We start from the raw sequence: 24,859 nt of genomic DNA on the forward strand, positions 1-24,859 counted from the left end.
AAAAACGAATGACAATTGTTGTAGTGTAAACTATTTTCATTGATACTTTATTCACAGGATTTAAATAACAGCCAACTCCTAACTGCACTTCAATCGCACTATTTTGCGGACAACTGTAATATTACTTTATTGTCATTTAAAGCAACGTAATCAAAACCTGAGACATAAACAACTAAATGACAATGGCAAACAAGCGTGCCTCTGTGCAGGAGATAAAGCCAAATGGAATAAAGGAATAATAATGCTGTCCCCTTACCCGAACAGTAATGCTATTGTTTACAGTGCTGTTGAAATTCCCTTTATAAAGCCATCCAGACTTGTAAACTCCTGCTGCTAATCCTCCTCCTCCACCACCACCACCTTTTGAAGATGAGTGGGATGTTGTATCCTGTATGAAAGACATGATTAATATTGCATGGACTAGCTTTCTGAAGTCTAAGAGGAAAGAAAACTGTAATGTCTGAGTATCTGCTTGACAACAAGTAATCATCCTTTCATTCCTTTTAAAATAAGATGTTACTAATATGCCTGCTGTGCACATAATGCCACAAGAGACAAAGCTGTTCCACTAACTTCAGAGTTATTTAAAATATGAAATATTTTATAGGAGATAACAAGTCTCCATTATCATTCTTTATTTGATATTAAAGCAATAAATATCTATTCCCCAGGGGGAAAAAAAACAAAAACAAAACCAGAATACATACTTCATCCTTATCCACATCTTCATGATCGATTTCAAAGGAATGTGATGGCAGTTTCTCTGGTTTACATTCATTTCTGAGAGAGAAGGAAAAATTTCTTTAATTATTTTTTTTTAATAATTGTATACCTGCTATTTCAGAGAGGCAAGCATCCTGAGTCCCCACGGCACCTCCAGCACACCTATCACTGTGATCCTATCACCACCTTTAAAAATCACTACAGTTTCAAAACACAGCTTTTTTTCTTAAGCCCCATGTATCTCTTCGTCCAAGGCTACGAAGTTGCAACAGTTCTATACAAATGATAAAATACCACTTTTTGTTCTCTTCACTGCTCTTCCACCACAACAGGCAACAAAACCCAAACAATTTCCAAAGAGATATCCCATCTATGGCTGTAGAATGAGAGTGAACTCTTTATCAGCATTTTCTAACGAAGAACAACATTAGAACATTCACCTTAAAGCTTCCGTATTTCTTCAATATTTCAAGATTTTTTTACTATTCAATATGACGAGCACAGCCATAAAGTAATTTTTAAAAATACACAGATGTCTTTTTGATGTGTGTCATTTAAGATCTTCATATTGTGGACCTGAAACCAAACTGAATATGAAAATGCAAAGCACTTAGGCACTTGCTTAATTTTAAGCGCATAAGTAACTGTGCTTAGGCCCAGAGTACTTCACACGTTGCAGAATTAAACCTTAAGTAACAGCCAAAAAAACATGATAAAAATTCAAAGATATTTTCAAATGAGGAAAAACCAGAATTTTCTGTGGCCTGAGAAATATCAACATTGTTTTCAAGTTCCTGAAGATTACAGATCTCCCTATGGAAATCTTCAGTTATCATATGAAAACCTACAAAGGTTGTCCTGCTAAAAGCCATCATTTATCAGGAAGATTGACTTTTCCAGAACTTACTCTCATCTCCTCGGCCTGAGAATGGGAACAGAGCAACACTACTCTGCACCATGCAAAGCAGCAAATCCAGACAGAAGCTGAGAAACCACACGCGCCCAGACTAGTTTCCCCTCTCATCTCCGCGAACTTTAGCCCACACTAGCACACAACGTTAAATGTCACCAATTTAAAAAAAAAAAATTAAAAAAAAAAAAATTGGTAACTTTGCCCCCCTTTTCATTCTCTGCTCTTTCACACACAAGTTGCAGAGTAGGAAGATCCAAGTGATGAGCAATGCTTGTCTTCTCTCCACTTCCCCCATTTCATAGTGTTCTCATGACGCGACTGCCCCAGCGCAACTGGAGCCAGCACTTCAGCAGAGCCAGGATATCCAAGCGCACCCAGAACACAGCAGTGCTTTAGTCTCCATTTTAGCTTGTTCCAGGTTTGGTGTTTGTTTAATGTAAACAACTGATCAATATTTTGAATAAAAGGAACATTTACAATCTATTGACATCTTTCACATCTGTAAAAGCGTTAATATTCAGAATATTTGTGATGGAAATCCACTGCAGGTTTTCCAATGCAATGAAGGGCAGCTGTTAAAAATTCTCACACAAACACCCCCTCCCACCCAAAAGGACCCAAAAACCTTTTACAAAAGACACCGTTCAAGCCTTCACATTTTCAGACAAAAACCCTATTGGCTCCTCCGTCATTCAGAGCTAAAAGCGTCCAGCCATGCTCCTGGGATGGTGTGTGAGCAGACTGACCGATGCTCCCTGGCCACACACGGGCAGGTGACACCACTGCACACATTTGCTTGAGGATCTGTACCAGTACCAGCACAAGTTAGCTACTGAAAAAAACTCCAAAACAAAACCCCAGCCCTAATGCCCTCAATGCTGCTGGGGAGGGGCACGAGTCAGAAACCTGCTGGGTTCGTGGGGTGCTGACCCCTCAGACCCCTGATCGTGCCATGCAGCAGCTCTGCGGGGAGAGAGCGAGCCTGTCCTACTAAACCACAGCCCTTCCACGAGCCTGGGGGCATGGGAAGTTTCTTTGAAAGAAGGAAATCCTTCTGTCCTCTCAGTGGAGCTAGAAAAGAGATAGAAAAGGACAGACCACTACTGACCACCCGCAAAACACTCATCCACTCAGCCCTCTGTGTCATTCTCCACAGAAGAAGTGTTCCCCTTCCTTGGATGGGAATCGTTTTGGGCATGGTCCTCACCATTTCAGGGCAGGCAGATAAAGCGTGGTAAGGATGTGATCCTGTTTGGTATAACCTCTTTTTCTCTGCCTACTGCCTGTTTAGACCCATATGAAGATGCAGAATTCCAAGCAAGCAGACCTGAAATATCTACCAAATGTTCCAGGTTCTCTATAAACAACAGCAAAAAATTTGCTAATGACTATTTCTGTTCCCAGACACATTGTCACCGCAGCACACTCTAAGCAACCCCTGCTTTTCCTCCACCCTTCCACTTGCTCAAGAAGCAAGAACACACCAGCACAAAGCATAAAATATGGTGTAAAAAGAGGTAGTGAGAGCTCACAGAGAGGAATTTAAGGGGTAGAAAGACCTGAGAAAAACCTCAAAGGAGGAACACACTCAGAGAAAAACTAAAGCAATTGCTAAACATTTTGGTCATGTTGTCGCGCACATGTCGTTCAGCTCTTCCCCGGCGCCACCGCACTACTTCAGTGCAACTGCACCGTGGACACGTCTCGAATCATCCCTCCCTGCCTGGCCCAGGCAGTTGGCATCACATTGCAGCTGCTCCCCATTCAGAAAGGGCTGGTATTCAGAAAGAGTGACTTTGATATCCGATAAAAATCTGCTACATCACGCAGCCGTTACCTGACATGTACGACTGTGAAACAGCACACGGGCTCATGTACAAACCAGTATGGAGCCCTTCAGCGCTGCTGAAGGCTGCTGAGTCCCAGTTTGTGTTTCTAAATGGGAAAGCCCACAGGAAGGTTCAGCATACCCTCAGTGAACGGAAGTATTTTAGCCACAGGCACATCTGCTATTGTAAATGATGTTCCTTTCTCATGATGTAAAGCTAAATGCTTAACACTGATCCAATCTTCCCTGACACAATGATGTCCTCCAGAGGAATTGATACAACAATATGCTCAAGTTTCTGCTAGGGCAACAGCAGTTTTGCACAAATGAAACCAAAAACTGTGGGAACTGGGCATGCAGAGCTATCAACAGTGAGATACAAGACCATGACAAGGACATACATCAAGCCACTTTATTTTTAATGAGGGATGTAGTTTAACACACTGAACTTCGTAACATGCATGTGCAAACCAAGTTCCACTGATGTTGAAGAGGCTGGAAACGGTATGAAATGAGGTGGACTCCAAAGCAGCTCTGTTTATGGTATGTAAAGCTCAAAAGCCATGGAAACTTTCAGCAAACAAAATACAGACACTCCTGCTATAACTTTGCTCTGAAACATCAGTCAGTGCTGCATCCAAACCATTCTCGAGTGCTGTGTTCTGATAGTAGACAAAACAAGATCTCTTGTTTTTTTTATAATCCTCTATGCAAGGCAGGGGAAAAAATAAGATGTGAGGCACCATAACATCTCTGGAGCACGAACTCATGACAGCAAATCATATTAAGCACCACATTAAAATAACCTTCACAGAAGAGGATGTATATAATCAGCTAAAATGTACTTTTGTGCAGAGTAATGCAACCACATCTGTCAAATGTATATTTCATAAGAGTGAAGATGCTTAAGGTTAAATGGAAAACTGCTGTGCTGCAAACATTGTTCTCGAGCACTAAATGCATTAATTTTCTAAAAGAATCAGTACATGAGGTACTTAAGAAAAGGTATGTTTATAATCTCTGATTAGCAAACCTGCTCTTAATAGCTTTTTGTACTACCATATTCACTGTTCATAAAAATACCAACATGCAAGAGGGAATGCAGATCTGAGGGAAGCTGTGCAGCACAAAACCCTCTGAACACAGCATCTGAAGAGACCACCAGAATCAGTTTATCGATTCCTGCAACAGTACGTTTAGTTAGCACTCCTTTCCACTCAGCCCCAGCCTGGAGCACCCATTCCTGTCCTATATGCATGTAACAACCTTTTTCATCCAGTACCATGGTTTCAATGCCTCGTATTCCAGGAGGGGAGGTGATAACACAGCTCATTTGGCCATTCAGTGATTTCATTAACTACTCCCTAAAACAGTCCTCAGGACATAGAATACAAACCTGCCAGAAACAGGAGCATGGGTAGAAACTCGTGCATGAAGGAATGGTCACCACATTCTTCATTTCTTTCCGCTAAAGTCAAGGAACTTGTTCCCCCTCCTCCCAGTACCTTTACGCTGATTTTAGCAGCCTGCCTCCCAGCACAGAAGGGATGCCCGCTTACCCAGACACCTGCACATTTCTCTAGCCTTGTATCACCAGTGCGGTGCCGGCGCGTCCTGTGCACATCGCACCCAGTTCTTCTGTACAGTGCAGCTATAGAGCACCAAGCGAAATCCTACTCTTCTGTTACACAGGGTAACTAAAAGGAGAATTAATCCCAGTTAAAGGTGAGTGACATTTATGCATTATTAAGGAAAACGGAAAGCTAGCTTTCCTGTATCAACTGTGCTTTGAATACGCAAATATGCGTCTAAGGATTTGAATCAGCACTTGGAGCGTTTGTTGACACTAGTGAATTCTGCAGAGTCTTGAACTTTTGCTAAAGGAGCTTTTCTTCCCCTTTTTAAAAAGGCAAGGCACTGTAAATATGGTAAAACAAGCAGCGCATATAAGACAAAAGAAAGTGCAAATATGGATGAAGCTCAGCAAAATGACACAAACCTAATATGAAAAAATGAAAAAAGAAGAACTTAAGCTAGATCTTACTGTGGTAAGTGTCGAAAGTCTTCTGAATATTGTTCATACTTGTAGTTCACAACATGCCACTGGGAACTGTAGTATTTACAAGCCTAAAGAGAAAAAAAGCAAACAAAACCAATATAATTACTACAAATATTCAGACTTAAGAAGTCTAGAGAACTAAGAAAGATCTAAGGGAGTCCTTTGTGCTAGAGAATGTATTCCTCTCTTTCACAGCTGGGTGCACAGCTCTCATAGGAAAGTCAAGAGTCATATGTTTCCACAATTTGAAGTGCAATTTCCCTTTTAAATCAAATGCACTGAATCAAGTGCACACAAGGTGGAGGAGGGAGCTAATAGAAATTTTACATGCTTTACTGATTCTCATCTACTCTGTAGGAAGCATCATTTTAATTATATCACTACTGCCTCAAAAGATGCTACCTAGTTTAGGCCTAACTTTCTTCATGGACATTCATAATACATTTTTTGTTTGCATCCTGTTTCATTACTTAAGACTTCTATTGTAAATACATTTGCCCTGGTCCTTTTACTCCCTCTTGTTCCAGCAGAAGCCCTCTACTTCTTGTTCTGCCCTTAAGGATTGATCTTTAACCTCTTAACAAAATTCAGGAACGCATTAATAGGACTATCGTTTCTCGCTACAGTCTCATTTTTCCTTCCACACTGAATTTGCTCAATCATCTCCTCATCTCCTTGTAGTTTTTATTTTCTAAATAACTTTTTGCTAGTTTTGCATTCACCTTTTAAAATTGTTCTTAATATATCAATCTCCCTTAAATAAGGGAACCAGACCTGAAGAAGACTATACCGAAGGGTTTTGCTATGCTGTCAAATAGACCAGAATGACTGTGATTTACTCCATACAGAACTTTTACTGATGCAATTAAACACAACATGACATTTTTAAAGGCAACAAGACGCATGAAGTATGCATAGCTATTGATACAGTATGCATCTAAAACAAGAAAAATGCCACAATGTCAGAATTTCCAGTGATTCTTGCTACCGAGTGTAAAATACAAACATATTTGCACAGTATGCTCAAGAATTTACCCCAGTATTGTATTATTTTTCTCCCCACACTCCATATGAACATTTGCACCAGCCCATGTGAGATGGACAGGAAGAAGGAGAGTGATCAAACCTAAAACCTAACAGTAGGGGCTGCTGCCCAAGACCACAGGGAAAAAGAGGCATGTCAGGAAGGAGAATGGTGGAGATCTACAGCAGAGAAAGAAGTAGCAGCACTGAAAGGAATATGAGGTGGGAACAGCAAAGCCCGTCTCACAGAAAGACACGGGAAGGATGAGACTCCAGGAGACGAAGAGAATAGAATAAAGGATAGATCAAAGACATTTAAATACCAAAAGCTATGCAGAGCAAGTGGAAGCAAAGGCAACAAAGGGATAGGGTAAGTTAGTACTCCTCCGACCTGGAGTATTCGCCCTCTTCTTCTGAAGCTCCCAGGGGAGTCATGGCTGGTAGAGCGGTCTCTGCCTCAAAGGGACAGCGAGAGGATTATCAGGCTGCTGGAGCAAAAACTGAGATGGGCTGAAAACTTAAAGGTGGTGCTTTCTAAATTACTCAGCAATGACTTAACAAATCTCCCTATTAAACCTTGTGCAAAAATGCAGACTAAGTAGCCACAAATTAATTTAGGAAGTCATCTTGGGTGTGGTTACAGTCTTCTGTGGCAGCATTCTTTGTTTTAGAGTACGGAAAAGGGGGCAACGACGTGGATGCACACTTACAGGCAGCTCTCTCCCAGCCTGACACCGAACTGAGCAGTTCAGCACAACCAAAGGCAGTCTGCAGTAAACACACTCCATGTGGATCTAGCACCTACTTTCTGGTCTGACATAAACCCTCATTATCTTACAGGATGCAGAATGAAGTGTGTCCATTAGACAAGATAAAATCATCACACATTCTCTGAGAATGAATGTAATGCTACAGCATTAGAAGTGACTAACTCCGCACCTTGCAGGGTCAGGTCCAAAGCCTAACCCTGACAACACGTTTCTACACCGCTCCAATGTTGTTTGCACTTTGCCTATGAACAGGGAAATAAAAAACCAAACCCACAACCAGAACACCAACCTTTCCGTTTTCTGAATCTTCATAAAACGACTTGGTCACTCATGTCTTTGTGTGATGTAAGTTTTAGTTAAAACTATTTGATAGTCACTTGGGCTATAGGAACACTCTTACAAGAGCACGATATGCTCTGTTCTGCATGTCCCAGTGCACAGCTCATTGGCTGAAGGCTGTGAGGATGAGCACAGGCCCTCCAATTCACCCTTCACTTGCTTTCTACTTGGCAAGCATAAACTAACTGAACCTTCTGCAGAAAGGACCACTCTTTCCCCGTGGTACTTTCATTACTAAGTATTCTACTTAACAGATGCAATTAAAGCCCACTGAGAATTCTCAACGCAGGCTTTTATTGCAAACATTGTAGGCTGATGTGTTCAGAAACACAGTTCTGAATACATATAGAGCAGGCCACAGTATTTTAGCTCATAACTATAAAGGTTTATTGTGCTCCTCCAAGAAAAAGCTAATTAAAATAAAAATCCAAGGGGACAAGGAGCACATTCAAGTATCATTCAGTAAATTTACAAAAGGCAAGCCAATTCAGTGCAACCACTAACTCTGTTCTTGAGCTAGCTTGTTGCGGCTATCTGTTGTAAACTAGATGTAGGGTTTTTTTTTAAAAAAAAGAAGTTACAGCATTTTCTCTACAGAATATCCCAACTAAAAATCAAATATGTCTGCTGACTGGACTGACTTTTAATGATTTTTTTAAAATTGGAAATCATTATTGGAAATAGAATTTTAGCAATGACGAAAAATACCTGTGAACCTGATTTGAGGAGCAAGAAAACCTTTCTAGAGGCAGAGATCTCATCAAGAGGCCAGAGCTGGATCCTGCTGTTCCTGGCAAAGAGTGCAGGCCCCAGTGCAGGGGCTGTTGAGCTCCAGTGGACTGTGGGGGAGGAAAAATATAGACGGAGAAATGGAAGCTTTTAGACGTGGGAGGGTTGGCACACTTTTCTATTAACTTTCCTATTGCAGTGTTGACCAGGCAGGCTGCACAGCCCATTCCCAAGGGCCCTATGAAGTTCAGGTCATTTCTTTTCTTCTTTCTTGTTGCCCAGCTGCCTAATTTTTCCTTAGAGAGACAGACAATCCTGCAAGCTATTTCCACCTGCAACTTCTTAGCTCTGGTTCTGGTAATGACAGTATGATGGCTAACACAGTGAAAGAGGCACTTAAAAAAAATTTATCCTGCAATGCAAATTAACCTTTGGAGGAAAAATAAAAATCAAAAGAGAACGGGAAGTGAGAGAAACACAAATGAAGCAAACACCTTGAAACATCTGAAAGCAATTCTCCAGCTTATATTCTCTCTAAGATAGTGCTAGGTATGTGGTCTTCGGAAACAGACGCGCATATGATAAAAGTCATTCGTGGAACAACGGGGCCTCTTGCAGAGAAACCGCACGCGCAGAGCAATCCTGCACCCTCACTCACCCTTGAAGAGCGACTGTTTCTGACGTGGAAAGAAGGAGATGTTGAACAGGGAAGGACAAGCCCATGTAAGAGCGTGGAAACAGAAAGCAAAGACCTTCCAGTACTGGATGTGGCCACAGTGCTAAAGGGGAAGCTGCAAAGACGGCTCTGTGCTCTGCCCCGTGGCCGGGGACACGCATGGCACTGCTCAAAGCCTTCCCAACCACCTCCCCCTCCCGCGACCTCTGCTGCTATGACCAAAGGCAGCGTGTGGGGATTTGGGAAGATGGAAGCAGTGTAAACACTTTAGCTTAAAATTCAGCCCTCCAAACCAGGGCTACCCCTGCTCCCTCACACCCGTGACAAGCATGGCAGCGTCATGACTAGCTGCTAGCAGCCTGGACCTTCATTACAGGGCTCTCGAAGCTGCTTCCAAATTAACACAGTTCACGCATATAGTAAAGTCCAGCGGCACAGCAGTGTAACAAACCAAAACAGGAAAACACACTATTATTTTAAAGTATTACACATATTCAAAAAGTATTTACCTCTTATACTATCAATAAACCCACTGTCCTTTAATAATGTATGTCATTGTCCTGACACTACAGTTCTTCAGAGTACTGAAAGCACTTGGATTTTGAAGTCGGGGAAATCTGAACTGTGATAAGCAAAAACAAAACTTTCTTTGTGACATTTATCAACAGGAGTTCCCATTTTAATCTGACTTTGAAATATGCAAAGTAGCCTGTAAATAAAAAAGCCTCAGAAACCAACTGTATGGACACACAACTACTTTGAGTAGTTATACAGAAGGCTCTGGCTTGTTTAACATTATGATTAATAAAACTTATGTTTAAGAATTACTTAATCAAGAGCAGCCCTGCTGAGAGGGACTTGGGGGTACTGATAGACGAAAGGCTGGACATGAGCCGGCAATGTGCGCTGGCAGCCCAGAGGGCCAACCGTGTCCTGGGCTGCATCAAGAGAAGCGTGGCCAGCAGGTCGAGAGAGGTGATTCTGCCCCTCTGCTCTGCTCTGGTGAGACCTCACCTGGAGCACTGCGTTCAGCTCTGGAGCCCTCAGCACAAGAAGGACATGGAACTGTTGGAGCGGGTCCAAAGGAGGCCACAAAAATGATCCGAGGGCTGGAGCACCTCTCCTATGAGGACAGGCTGAGAGAGTTGGGCTTGTTCAGCCTGGAGAAGAGAAGGCTGCGGGGAGACCTGATTGCAGCCTTTCAGTACTTAAACGGAGCCTATAGGAAAGATGGGGACAATCTTTTTAGTAGAGACAGCAGTCACAGGACAAGGGGTAATGGTTTTAAACTAAAAGAGGGTAGGTTTAGGCTGGATATAAGGAAGAAATTCTTTACAATGAGGGTTGTGAAACACTGGAACGGGTTGCCCAGAGAGGTAGTGGAGGCCCCATCCCTGGAAACATTCAAGATCAGGTTGGACAGGGCTCTGAGCAACCTGATCTAGTTAGCGGTGTCCCTGCTCGCTGTGGGGGGGTTGGACTAGATGACCTCTAGGGGTCCCTTCCAACCTAAAACTTTCTATGTTTCTATGTTACTTACAGATCCTGTAGACACAGGATGCAAAAATCTCCAATAAAAAATCCCCCAGAGGAATGGTAAGCGCTCTAAAAACTTACTACAAGTGACAACTCCAACTTTTGTATCTCTACTCAGGGAAGTTCAGAGGTGTCTGCCTGAATACTATACTATAGCAGACAAAATGAACTACATCATCCATCGAATGAAATTTCAATATTCTTACACTGTTATTTCATTTTGATGTAATGCTTTTCAGTCAGCATCGTCCCTACTGCTCTAAGGATGAAGCGTGAAGACTACAATTAAAAAAGGAGCCAACACTAGGGTGCAGGAAAGCTCAGTCTCAACAGCTCTCCCCAGCAAGCTCGTTTCTTCATTGTCCTCATCTTCAAGAGTCATTTCATAAGTTAAAATACTATGATTTGACATCAAATGTAGAGTCACTAAACAGGTTTAAGTAATCCTGCACGTGCAGAGTGCCATTAGTATACTCCATTCTGGGTTACCCTCAGACTCCCTTACTTGATGGGCTGGTATGGCAGATTCCAGATGTTGCATGCAGGACACAATCAGGTCACACATGCCATTAGTAACCAGCCTCTGTTCCCAGGCTTTGGTCACACATGCCATTAGTAACCAGCCTCCGTTCCCAGCCTTTTTCCAACAGGTTGCCAAGATGACAACTGCCTAGATGTCCGTGATTGGAAAGAAGCAATTGGCTCTGCAACAACTTTTAAAGCTACAAGCGTGCTCAAATACAGCTCAAGAGTGACAGCAGACTTCTGAAGGAGACAGGTCTGACTTGAACCTATGCAAGCTGGCCCTCTGACAATACCAACAAGCCCCAGATCAGCCTGTCTGCACAACAGCATACAGTCTACCTCCATGACAAGCAGCGCACAGCAGAACGATGGTAGCATTAGGATTTTAAGAACGCAAGGTGAACTCTAGCACCCTTGCTAGAACATGGATGAGATCACCAGCGATGGTACTTGCGAGCTGATCCAAGGTCCAGCAAGGCACCAAAGAAGCCCCTCCTGTAGCAGCCACCCCTGCTGGATCAGACTCCTGAAGCAAGAAGGATGGGTCGGGAGGTACTTGGTCTACCTGGAAGGGAAAATGAGGCAGCTTCTCAAAGGCCCCCTCTGGGCTTATTTTCCACAGTTACACTGCATAACCTAGGGCAGCTTCTGCAGCAAGCTGCTCCGTCCTCCTCCTGCCCCGGCACTGCTCCTGGCACACCCTGCTCATCCTCAGAGCCAGTCCCTCTGCAAACGCGCTCCCAAAAACACACCCAAGTAGCACCTGTCATTTTTGGAGGGATCATCTGGCTTCAACTCATTTAAGAAAGGACAGTTGATAGCTAACATTCATTTACTTTCTGGATTTTTTTTTTCCATACATAGCTTAAATTTTATTCATATAGAGACACACACACAAATAATATGCACGGGTGTGTACATGCATGCACGCTTTCTCAAAATACTGACTTGATGCAGATCAATATGGGATTAAGTATGTTGCAACTAGATAGCTCAAGTTCCTCAGACTAAATAGAACTCTGAATTCCAAAATGCACTATTCCCTTATGTTTCTGAATGAAATGTGGGAAAAATCCCAAGGATTGATATTTGATCCGAGTATCCAGGAATACAGAGTTGGGAAAGGTGATATTTGGAATGTTTTCACAGTCTAAAAGGAAGAATTTTATTTAGTTTCTTGTGGAGTGAATGTTTCTGTTTGCCAGAATTACAGGCCACAAGGACAACGCTGACTGGCACACTTACCCGCAGCAGACTCTGTGAGGAGGAAGAAAATGGCACGGTACAGTACAGAATTCAAGGAAGACAGGAATACTTAGAAAAAATAAACACTGAGGACAATTTTATTCTGGTTTTAAAATTTTCTGGCAACTTCTCTTTTCTTGGAACCTAATTTAGTTACTCAAGCTCCTCCTGCCCAAGAAAAGTTAAAGTGGAAAAATCCACAAGGAAATATCCTAAAATGACTACAGGTATAGGAATGATTTATTATGATTTAGAATATACTTAATAATTAGGGTATAAATTAATAGAGGGACTCAGGTATTAATCAGTCATAAAATGTAAAATATTTATTCTCTTTGCATCCTACAGAAAATACGTAGTTATCAAAGTACTATTTATTTATTCACGTCATCTTCATTTTATTTTTTTAAATTTTCATTTTACAATTTCAGCAGGAGAGGGTTAGACATCTTATTTAAGGTAAATGCTTCTGCCTCAGCCGTTACCATAACAACTGAACATCACCAACAGTGAAAGTTTTTGGTTACTCGGGAATCTAAAAGCAGTGTTAAGAGAACCGAATTAGACAACTAGAGGCACAAACCTTCCACCATGTGGACAGCATCGAATGCTATCCATACTGAAAGCTTTCCTCAGCAACATCAGCCTCCTCTTTCTTCCTCTGGCTTGTCAGCTCTTTTGCATCCATGAGTCGATATTGCACAGGCAATCAAGTCACCCTGGCATGCCTGTAAGTACTGTTTACGATCACCTGAGCAAAGCGAATCTGATCAAATCCCCAAGCTGTTGTATGCATGGATTTTGGTAAGAGCTGGGGAAAAAAACCCCCACTGATCCTTGAAGGACTCTAGCAATGAAAGAGCTGGAGGGCAAAGTAAAGCCCTTCTACCGTCAACAGCAGGAAACAAACACCCAAGGTTTTAAGGCATTATCACAGACTTCTGACAACCCTTTTAACTGGCCTAGCAGTACCTTATAGACAACACCATCTGAACACCACCAAATGTCCGGAAGGATGAGACCGGAGATCATGAATCTGAGCTCTTGAAATAGTTTTCAGTATCATGTCCTCACACTGTGCCATATGAAGAAAATTAGTTTCACCTTCAGTAGCAGACACTTCTCTTGTAGTTAATTGACTTGCTCCATGTCTTTGTGTCGCAACTTGCTAAACTACTGAGATAGGGTAACATACATTAACGGCCGGAGATAGCCATTACCACTTATGGGAACCCCCAAAATGGCTTCAGCAAGATGAAGCTGTTCATTGCCTTTGTACAGCTTCCCCAACAGTCTGATCAGGAATTAAGACATTTGATCCTGGGTTGTAACAAGTCCAGTTGACCAACAGGTAGCCAAGTATGTACAAGATGGATGCCTTCACTGTTCATATAGTATATATGAAGGAAGAGAAGACTCCTTCACTGAGCAAAGTGTTGGCTTTTTCATAGTTCCAAAAAAGAACTGAAGGTCACAAACTCCACTCCTGCACATCTATCCAAAAGTGCTAAACACCAGCCTAGAAGACAACAGAGTGCTGCTGGGTCAGTACAGATTTGTGCAACTGCTGCAGTGGGCGGCAGTCACAGACCTTCACAGCACCCCTTGCTCAGTTTTACTTAGTTTTGGACTAGAAACCATCCTCTTCCTGAAGCTTAACTTTTTTATATATAGCTTTTGGCTTTGTGGCAAAGTGGAACACGAGCATTGCTACTTTAAAAGAGGGTCTTATCCTGCTACTATTTCATGCACAGGCTTAGTTCTGTAGTGCTGGGTTTTTTTCCACTGCTTTGCTCCTCTCTCCCCCTCCCCTTGGCTCACTGGTACTGCAGAGAAAGCTAAAAGATGTGCTCAATATGTATTTTACCATGTTGTCATTAGCATCCCCTTGGAGTACTCAGCTGTAATGATTCCCAGACACTGTATACTATGTTCCATTTTTAGACTCACCACTTTCTCTGTAAAGCCATGAGCACAGTGCTGGCCTTGCAACTTGTAGAACCTTACAATAAAAAGCAGACCCCAAAGTGCTGAAAGGACAGCAAGGCTTCTGGGAAGGTAGATAATTCCACTAGCTATGTTATTTTTTAACCCTACTGTCAGATTAAGAAAGATGGCAAGGTTCAGGCAATTGCAGCTGGCAGTAGGTTGTTATTGCTCTTTCTAGATCTGCTGGAGAGAAAAAGGGCCCGCCTGTAAATTGTCATGTTTCATACAACTCAACAGCTACATTTCTGCCTGATCTTGGATTTTATTTTTATTAATCCCTGTGTTTGTCTGCAATTGAGTTTTCCTCCACAAATTATCTTGCAGTTATAGTGCATATGAAATAGCCCATACTCATTCAAATCAGGAAGCCAAGTGTGAAAAATCTCATTCTGTGAAAAAAAGGCAGAGAATATACACATCACGGGCTACTTCTAAGTGCTTGGAATTAAATCCCTTATGTTAATACAAATGATAAGCTATGCTTCACATTTCTAGTGAAAGATAGGGAAGGTTCAGGGAGCCATCTAAAATAAATTCCTTTGAACAGTACAGCCAGCAGCTCCAATGTCCTCTGAAGTGATAAAACCAGTGACAACCTGATATATCCCTGGGGTAGCAGGAAGAGCAATTTCCCCCTACAGTCTGAGATCAGGTATGGAAACAACACAACTACATTATTTTTTTAAAGGTAGAACAATTAATCGCTCCTGGTGGGACTCTAACTGCCACGGAAAAACTTTGCTCAACTTTCTTCTACCAAGGGAGAACAGATTCTAAATACTGACAATAAACGTTATCCCTACACATCCTTCACAGTGCAACCACTCCTCAGATAGCTATAATATACACTTCCAAATAAGGTACATATCTTGTAATAACAGTCTAAAACCATGTCAAATAGTTATCTTTTTTTTGGAAAGACATGAATATTTTCAAAGTGCAAAGCACATTCAGATCACCAATGATTAGCACTCGTAAAAATACCAACATCAGTATCAGTGGACTAATAGTGACAGAGAATGCAGCTGGAAAACAGTAGAATGAGAGGCTGATTCAGTGCATTTGCAATTTTTCTAGATGTAAACATCTCAGAATAGGCACCTGCAGATATGCTGTTAACCCTCCCCCTCCTTCTGGCCTCCAAAATTCCAACCTTATTCAAATCACCTAAACATTATTAAAAGAAAAAAGATGTTTGTTATAATCATAGCAATCCCCCCCCCCTTTGGTTTTATTTAAAGGACACACACACTAGATATTTACCTCTTTAACAAACAAATTTTCTGCTTTTTGTTCTGCATCTTCAGGTACAGAAGGATACAGCGTCCTGAATTCCAGTGAAATGGTGTCTGTCTGACAATGAATAAAAAAAAGTAAGTTAGCGTGACAGAACAACAGTTTTGTCTCATGAAGAGGTTAAGAACCTTATCATCATGGCTTGTATTTTGCAATTTGTCATGCAGCCAATACATATGCACACCAACAACTACAACCCAGCTCCTGCCCACACATGCTATTCAATAGTATCAGCTAAAGCATTAATTACAAGCAAGAGCAGCATTCGAATAGATTCCTGGCAACAACGCTATTCCAAGCAAACTTGCTTCAAGTCTCTGAGGTTTCTGATAAAAAAAAGTCATCGAGTCTTCCTTACATCCTCTCCCAGAAATACATGCCAAATCCAACAGTGCTACTTGCTTCCTCCTCTTCTCCTCTGCACCTCATACTTTTTCAGCAAGGAACGTGGAAACAGAACTAAAAGCTTTGACTCTTTTGGAGGGAGAACAGAAGAGCAGAGAGTCCTCCCATTAAGCTGAAAAGGGCTGCCACAGACCAGCTTGATGGTCAGAAAGCTGGTGGAACCAGGCAACAACATCTCAGCGGGGCATGGCCCTCAGTGGGTGCAGACCACAACTGACTTCAACCACCCTAACATCAGCTGGGAAGACCACACAGCCAGCCACATGCAGTCCAGGAGGTTCCTACAGAGCATTGATGATAACTTTCTGATGCAAATGGTGGAGGAACCAACAAGGAAAGGCGCTCTGCTGGAACTTGTACTAAAGAACAAGGAGGGACTGGTTGAGGATGTGAAGGTTGGAGGCAGCCTCGGCAGCAGTGACCATGAAATGGTGAACTTCAGGATCCTGCATGGCGGAAGCAGGGCGATAAGGAGGATCAAAACCCTGGACTTCAAGAGAGCTAACTTTGGCCTCTTCAAGGAGCTACTTGGAGGAATCCCGTGGGGCAGGGCTCTAGAAGGCAGGGGGGTCCAAGAGAGCCGGTCACTGTTTAAACATCACTTCCTCCATGCTCAGGAGCGGTGCATCCCCCTGAACAAGAAATCTAGCAAAGGAGGCAGGAGACCCACATGGATGAGCAAGGAGCTTCTTGTGGAACTCAGATGGAAGAGAAAGCTCTGTGGAATGTGGAAAGAGGGACAGGCCACTTGAGGAGCAGTACAGGAATGCTGTCAAAGTATGCAGGGATGCAACAAGGAAGGCCAAAGCCCACCTGGAACTGAATCTGGCAATGAATGTCAAGGACAACAAAAAAAGCTTCTTCAAGTACATCAGCAGCAAACGGAAGACTAGGGATAATGTGGGGTCGCTGCTGAACAAGGTGAGTGTCCTGGTGACGGAGAATGCAGGGAAGGCAGAGTTACTGAATGCCTTCTTTGCTTCAGTCTTTAGTGCTAAGGCAGACCCTCAGACATCCCAGGCCCTGGAGGCAAAAGAGGGAGCCTGCAGAAAGGAAGACCTTCCCTTGGTCAAGGAGGACTGCGTGAGGGATCGCTTAAGTGATCTGGATGCCCACAAATCTATGGGCCCTGATGGAATGCACCCACAAGTGCTGAGGGAGCTGGCGGATATCATTGCTGAGCCACTCTCCATCATCTTTGAGAGGTCCCGGAGGACAGGAGAGGTGCCCGAGGACTGGAGAAAGGCCAGTGTCACTCCAGTCGTCAAAAAGGGCAAGAAAGAGGACCCAGGGAACTACAGGCCGGTCAGCCTCACCTCCATCCCGGGAAAGGTGATGGAGCAACTCATTCTGGAGGTCATCATCAAGCAAGTGGAAGAAAAGAAGGTTATCAGGAGTAGTCAGCATGGATTCACCACGGGGAAATCATGCCTGACCAATCTGATAGCTTTCTACGATGGCATGACCGGCTGGGTAAATGAGGGGAGAGCCATGGATGTTGTCTACCTCGACTTCAGCACGGCTTCTGACACGGTCTCCCATAACATCCTCTTAGGGAAGCTCAGGAAGTGTGGGCTGGATGAGTGGTCAGTGAGGTGGATAGAGAACTGGCTGAATGGCAGAACTCAGAGGGTTGTCATCAGCGGCACTGAGTCTAGTTGGAGGCCGGTAACTAGTGGTGTCCCCCAGGGGTCAGTATTGGGCCCAGTCTTGTTTAACTTCTTCATCAACGACCTGGATGAAGAGTTAGAGTGCACCCTCAGCAAGTTTGCTGATGACACAAAACTGGGAGGGGTGATGGATACACCTGAAGGCTGTGTTGTCATTCAGCGTGACCTGGACAGGCTTGAGGGTTGGGTGCAGAGGAACCTGATGAAGTTCAGCAAGGGCAGGTGCAGGGTCCTGTGCAGGCACCAGTACAGGCTTGGGGTGGACCTGCTGGGAAGCAGCTCTGCGAAGAGGGACCTGGGAGTGCTGGTGGATGACAAGCTAACCATGAGCCAGCAGTGTGCCCTGGCTGCCAAGAAGGCCAATGGGATCCTGGGGTGCATTAAGAAGAGTGTGGCCAGCAGGTCGAGGGAGGTTCTCCTTCCCCTCTACACTGCCTTAGGGAAGCCCAGTCTGGAGTACTGTGTCCAGTTCTGGGCTCCCCACTTCAAGAAAGATGAGAAGCTACTGGAGAGAGTCCAGCGGAGGGCTACAAGGATGGTGAGGGGACTGGAGCATCTCTCCTATGAGGAAAGACTGAGGAAGCTGGGCTTGTTTAGTCTGAAGATGACCGAGAGGGGATCTTATAAATGCTTATAAATATCTCAAGGGTGGGTGTCAGGACGATGGGGCCAGACTCTTTTCAGTGGTGCCCAGTGACAGGACAAGGGGCAATGGGCACAAACTGAAGCATAGGAAGTTCCATCTGAACATGAGGAAGAACTTCTTCACTCTGAGGGTGACGGAGCAGTGGAACAGGCTGCCCAGGGAGGTGGTGGAGTCTCCTTCTCTGGAGATATTCAAGACCTGCCTGGACAAGGTCCTGTGCAGCCTTCTCTGGGTGACCCTGCTTCGGCAGGGGGGTTGGACTAGATGACCCACAGAGGTCCCTTCCAACCCCCACCATTCTGTGATTCTGTGACATCGGACTCCTGAGGTTTCTGCAGCCTCCTTTCACACTCAGACGCTGCACAAATTGAGCCATTTTTTTTTGACAGCAGCTGCCAGCTGAGCTGGCTTATCAAGCCCCACAGCAGGAAACCACACAGAGAAGTGGATCTCCAGAAGGTCTCCGCAAGGAGCCAAGCTTCCCTTAGCTCCCACCAGGCCAACGAGAGGCCAGGGCCACCAGCAGTGCTCCTCTCTGTGACCCAGGGCCTCTGTGCCGAGGTCAGGCAAGGCAGCCACTCTGCGAAAGTCACACGAGAGGAAGCTGTGGGGTATTTTGAATTAATCCACAGATCTTGGCCACTCATTTTCTCTGCCATTAGAAAGGAAAACAAAAATCCAACCCCAGGAGACCAGATTATGCTCTCAGTTACAATGGAGTAATTCCACCACTCCAGACAACGAAGGACTGAAACCAAGATGAATCTGATCTCCCAAGCTCAGTTTCTCTTCCATGATAGAAAGGCACGTGATTTCCGGAGGAAGGCCTATGGCATACAACTGGTTTAGTATGACAAACCACTGCTGACTAATGACACGAAGCAGCCTGCAGTATCTGCTGTGCCCGTGGAGGATTTCCTCCAAATCCGCAGTCTCAGATTAGAAAGTGATGTTTTTTCTCTACAAATTGACACACTCAGACTCTGTGCGACAATTGCCTGGATATTATTGACTGCATTTTTACTTATAGCTTACACAGACCACACTGATTCCCCCCATCACTTTCCGTATAAGTAATTATGAAAGAAAGGCATGTATCACTCGGGCAGATGCAAACATCATGGGATTCCCCCAACTTTTTCTGTTTCATCTGGATAGCTCAGGATACAACATGATGAAAACACTCTGGCTCCCACAGATGATGATGGTGCCTCGTAGACACCACAAAGTGAAAAAACCCCTGTTGTTCTGACAAACTAAGCACAGTTTCCTCAACGTGGGTTCCTGGGCTCTACCCAGCTGTATTACCAAAGCCTGCATGCAGTGGAGATTTACACAATCATTCAGTCTATGAGTGACAGAGACAGCAGATGGAGAAGTATGAGTTTTCAGGGCACATTTAGTAATAGTGAAGACGTCTGAATCTTTGGTTGCTTAGGGACTTCCCAGCAGTACCCACCGTCTGTGGAACATGCTCCATTACTTTTACTTCACACATGTGACATTTTAAGTTCCTTTTTTCAAGCGGTCCCAAGAACATGCAATCCCTGAGCACAGTTGAAAACGCACACGGGCCCCTGACAGGTCCATCATATGCAGTTCCTCCAGGGCCAGGGCCCCGCTGCCAGCAGCAGCAGCCACAAAGCAGGCACACTGTCCTTCCATGAGATCACCACCACTGAAGATCACCTGCTTTTTCCAGACTAAAGCTGAGTGGGAAGCCACAAGAGAGGAGACATGTGATGCATTCCGTACCTCGCACTGACCCTCTCGGGATGGTGACAAAGCTGCAGAGACCAATAGCCTCTTCTGCTTGCCCGTAACAAAACTTCTCTGCCTCATATATTACGCAGAAGACAGTTTCCGGGATTTTTTTTTTTAGTTAAGACATACAGTAAGTAAAATTTTTTACCTAATACAACACTTCTCATCAACAGATGTCAACACATTGACCAAGACAGCTAACATTTGCCTTAATGGGGTCATTGTGCCTCCCTTCCCTTACACAGCTTGTTAAAAAGACTGTAGCTGAACAAGACATGTAACTCCAGCCCACCGACATTTCGCCTGTGGTATGCTCCCCCACTTTCCTTCTCAACAAGACTGCACTTGAAAGAAACATAGCTGTGCAAAACAGAGAAAACGGGTAACATTGGGTTTGTCACATTTGCAGACTTTGCCAAAGAATATCACAGTTTTCTTTACATAGAATTGGGACATGGAAAATTTTGTGTATTGTTATACTTAAACTTGTTTTAAAAACTACAAAGCACTTCCCTTCTGAGAATTAGTCACGTTCAACCACTTAGCTGCAAAAGCCTTGCCACAAAAACACTTCCTGTTCATAGTTCATTACTTCCAAAGTTAAATGCTCTTAAAGGCTGATCAGGCACAGCATGTACTCACCAAAATCTTTTTACTTCAGAAAACAACTAAATTTCAACAACAACTAAATTTCAACAACAACTAAATTTCAACAACAACTAAATTTCAACAACAACTAAATTTCAACAACAAAGCACTTCTGAAAGCATTATAATCAAAAAAATAAAGGATTTTACTTACAGAATTCAGCATTTAGAAATGTGCTTTGAATGCAGCCTAAGTTTCTCATCTTTAGGTAATCACAGCAATTGTCTGTTCAAATCGGAGGCCAACTATCTGCTCCTTTGTGCATGCAAACTGTGGTAATCAAATAATGCAAGTATCAGCCTAAAACATTAAATCCCAAAATTCTTCTGAATAATTTTTAAAATCTGTTTTAAATAAATAACCTATATCCAACAACGATTTCTGGCATTCAGCCAGGCTGTCTCATTTGCATAAACTGTTTGCCCCAGGTGTTTGATTAGTTATAAGGTGCAATTTAATTAAGTGCCCCCTCTTGCTACATCCAGTTTCTACATTGAAAGCCACAAGTTTACATTGTTCCTTATCAATGATGGATTAGGGACAATGTTTTCAGACAGTGTCTACTTCCCAGTGACACGGTGAGTTTAGTATTTGAAAATGGAGTTCAAACTCCATTAGCCATTTCAGGTATTTTCTCTCTGAATCTATTCTAATAGCTTTTAGTCTGAAAGCATGTTACCAGTGGTTAAATCTTTAGATGCACGCATCAAAGATGATTATATTTACTTCCTGAAAAGGCAGCCCTTCTAAGAGAGCTAACCACACACGGGCAGAAATGTTCCTCTATGTTAATGCTTAGATTCAATCTCTCTAAAGAAAAGCTGCTCAGGTCCATTTTCATCCAAGTAAACAGATTTACTTAACGTTATCAAAAACTGTAGTGGGCTAGTCCATCAAATTAAAAAGCAGGGTAAGATGCAACTTTGCTGTACAAATACCACCATGCAAATGCTGTCGTTATACGAGGCTCCCAACAGGCTGCTTTCTGCTGTCCCAGCACAGATCTCACCGAGGAGGTACGAGGATGAGGGCAAAGCAAAAGCTAAGCAAGCACAGAGGAGAGATATTGCCCCATCACTCACCGAATCACAGTTGGTGTGATAGGCTATGCTCTTCCCACAGAGTGTTTGCTTTGCTGACTGCATTAGCGCTCTCTATTTAAATAGCTGGAGTGCTCTCTAAGTCTAGATACCCCTTGCTTTCCTGCTCCCACCAGCTGATAACTTGCACGTCAAAGATACCCCATATGCCGTTAGTCATGAGAATAATGGACTCAATTTCTGCTCCTCTAAAGATGAGCAGCTACAGCCTATCACATGGGAAAGTGGGAGATGTCATATGCTATTGAAAATAACCAATGCGATGATCTCACCACTGTAACTCTTTTGATCTTTGAAATCAGTCAGGTTTACAGAGTTATTTCCAAGGAGGCTTCAAGTCCTGTGCTGAGAGCTGCCCCTATGCACACGTGCTCCATTCCATCTGAAGAGGCAGTGTCATTGCCTGCTCTTCCCCTCTCGCCTTAAAGATGCATTTGGTTCTGTGCTGAACTTCTGTATACAAACGAACAACTTTTGTCCCTGCACAACATCAGAATAGTATAGGCTTCACAATCTGAAAAATACAGAGATTTTGGCTCTTCCTTGTTCAGAGCTAAAAAACAGAAGCCTGGAAACAGTCACACCTGCAGTGATGGACAGTGTCAGCACTGCACAAATCAGCCCCTCTTCTAAGGCCTCTGTGATACTTGGAAGGCACCTGGGTGGGCTTTCAAAAGCCCAGAAGAGCCAGGAGCACATATCAGACTGAATTTCAATAGGTTTTGCATTACACAGGTAAGCTTTGCCATCTTACAGCTGTCCTAAATTTAGGCAATGAATTATTATTTCTATTGCAGGTTCAAATCAGACATTCAGCCATATTTACACAATGCATTTAAGAAAGTCTGAGTTCCACTTTTCAAACAGAGATTTAAAAAATAGTAGACAGGGAGAGAAGGAGGAACAAATTTTCACGACCCAGAGAGTTTAACGTGCCTTTATACCATATAAAACTGAAATAACTATTAAATACTTTCAGCTACCTTTTTATGACAATTAACTTATATTTATTAATGTATTGTTAACATATATTTAGTTACTAAACCTCCACACAAGCAAAGGGGTGCCGAGCCTGTTGCTGCTAAGGGAGGGCACCGATGATTCTACTCAAGACTTGAAATCCTGGAGAGATTTGAAAAGAAACTGCTGGGGGTTCAGTGAATCTCCTAAGGATGGTGACATGAAGAAAGGATAAAAAAATTCTTATGAAAGGATACAGCAAGCATTTTACTTGGATACATGAAGGTGCTTAGAAGCAGAAGTACAAATGCATGATAAAAAATCTGTGCAAGACGAAGATGTGAAAGGCTAAAAGGTGAGGGGGAGACCCATGTGAAGGAAGCTGTCACACTTCTTTCATAGCCCCCTTTCTGGTAAACATGTAGGAGAAAAGTAAGAAACAGGAACACCAGACAGCAGCGGTTCCAGTTGTCAAGGGAGAGTGTGGCCAGGTCTGGGGAACAGAAGGTGAATGGAGCAGGGTAACCCAGTGACAAGGATGCAAACCTACCAGCATTGCCACCAAGCATGTGTTTTTATGAGCGCAACAGGAAGCCCATCACCTCCCCCTTACTACACCAAGCAGGACAGTGCAAGCTCGTACTCATGGGACAGGGAGCTCCTGTTAAGTCCTGCAGATCCTTCCTCCACACAGTTGCTGTATTGCTGCAGAAATTCCCACTGGCCATTATTTCACGGCACAGCAGCAGAAGGGTAATTTGTTCATGGGATCCAGGAGCAGATGAAAAATGAAGCTGAGCTGACATGATTTTTCTCAAAGGGAAATTGGACTTCGGGCAGGCAGGAGGAGAGCTAGCAAGCAAGGTATTGCTACGAAAACAAGAAATGGAACTGACGTGAATCAACGTGGTTTTTTTTTTTTTTTTTTTTAAGGATTATTCAGCACAGTTACAAAAAAGTGAAGCATCTTTCCCCCAGCTGGAGTAAAACCAGAGAATGCATCTCTAACATATACGTCTTGTATTCTTCTGTTGAAATGCAGGGAGATGGAGCAATACAGTCTATCAGGTTAGACTGATACCAAGAATACTTTGCTGTTCCACAGATTTCTTGTAAGACGTTGGAAATGACCAGCAACAGTCTAGTGAGAATAACTGCATTCTCTTCGGACTGCATTCAAAGAGAGAAAGAAATTCTGAAACAAAACAAAAGACCAGACAGTACAGCAGCTATGATGATAATTGACCCATGGCTGATGCATACTACAGATCCAGCAATAGGAAATCATTATTAAGAGCAGAATTTTCGCTTATGCTCACTGCCTCAGCTAATTCTTTCAGTGGGGTTTCGCTCTGAAGAGACTTTTGCCCAAAGGATGTGCTAACGCACAGGCCCAGTCTGGGGCTGCAGCAACACTGAGCCATGAAGTGTGAAGTAATTGCAATCCTTCGGAGTTAAACAGTAACGTCCACCATTTCCTGGGGCATTATCACATCAAACAACGCTCAGAGCCAGCCTGGGCACCTCCTAATTCAGTCAGACGTGGATCTCTTTCTACTCAAATGGCTGACCCAGACTTCTGTGCCCAGGTGATATTTCAGCAGGAAGGAGCAGGGCTATAAATAGACACTGTAGCTGAAAAACCCGGCTGCTATGAAAGCTCTGCGGTCCTGTCTGGTGGCACAGGCTCTCGTTGCTGCAGCTGACTTCAACAGAAGATAACAAAGAAATGAGACAGGTTTGTCGAAAGGGTAGAAGACCCTACCACCGCCTCTACTCTTCTGTGAGTACAGGCCACCTCTCTCATGTGTCTTTAGCTTTTTTTTTCCCCCCCTTCTCTTTTTTATTTAAATAGATTATGCAGAACAGTTGCAAAGCATAACACAGAGGAAACAAAATAGAAGGAGCTACCGAAAACCAGGCAGCAACTGCTCAAAACGAAATGAAAACAAGGATATGAAAATATGGTACAACAGGCAGAGGTCTTGAGCAGCAGGACATGATTCTTCTTTCAC

The 24,859-nt window shown here is 43.4% G+C and overlaps 1 protein-coding gene across 10 annotated transcripts in view; it reads right to left on the reverse strand.

Moving 5' to 3' along the window:
- Positions 1-24,859, reverse strand: part of DOCK10 (dedicator of cytokinesis 10) — a 168,637-nt gene that overhangs the window by 81,557 nt on the left and 62,221 nt on the right. For all 10 annotated transcript variants that reach the window (XM_075417868.1, XM_075417870.1, XM_075417872.1 and 7 more), the window contains exons 3-6: positions 15,619-15,708; positions 5,509-5,591; positions 708-780; positions 257-388 (exon numbers count right to left, since the gene is read on the reverse strand). In XM_075417868.1, coding sequence (XP_075273983.1) covers positions 257-388; positions 708-780; positions 5,509-5,591; positions 15,619-15,708 — 378 coding nt within the window. The remainder of the gene's footprint in view (positions 1-256; positions 389-707; positions 781-5,508; positions 5,592-15,618; positions 15,709-24,859) is intronic.

This window comes from Opisthocomus hoazin, chromosome 4, assembly GCF_030867145.1.
Source record: "Opisthocomus hoazin isolate bOpiHoa1 chromosome 4, bOpiHoa1.hap1, whole genome shotgun sequence".
NCBI lineage: Eukaryota > Metazoa > Chordata > Aves > Opisthocomiformes > Opisthocomidae > Opisthocomus > Opisthocomus hoazin.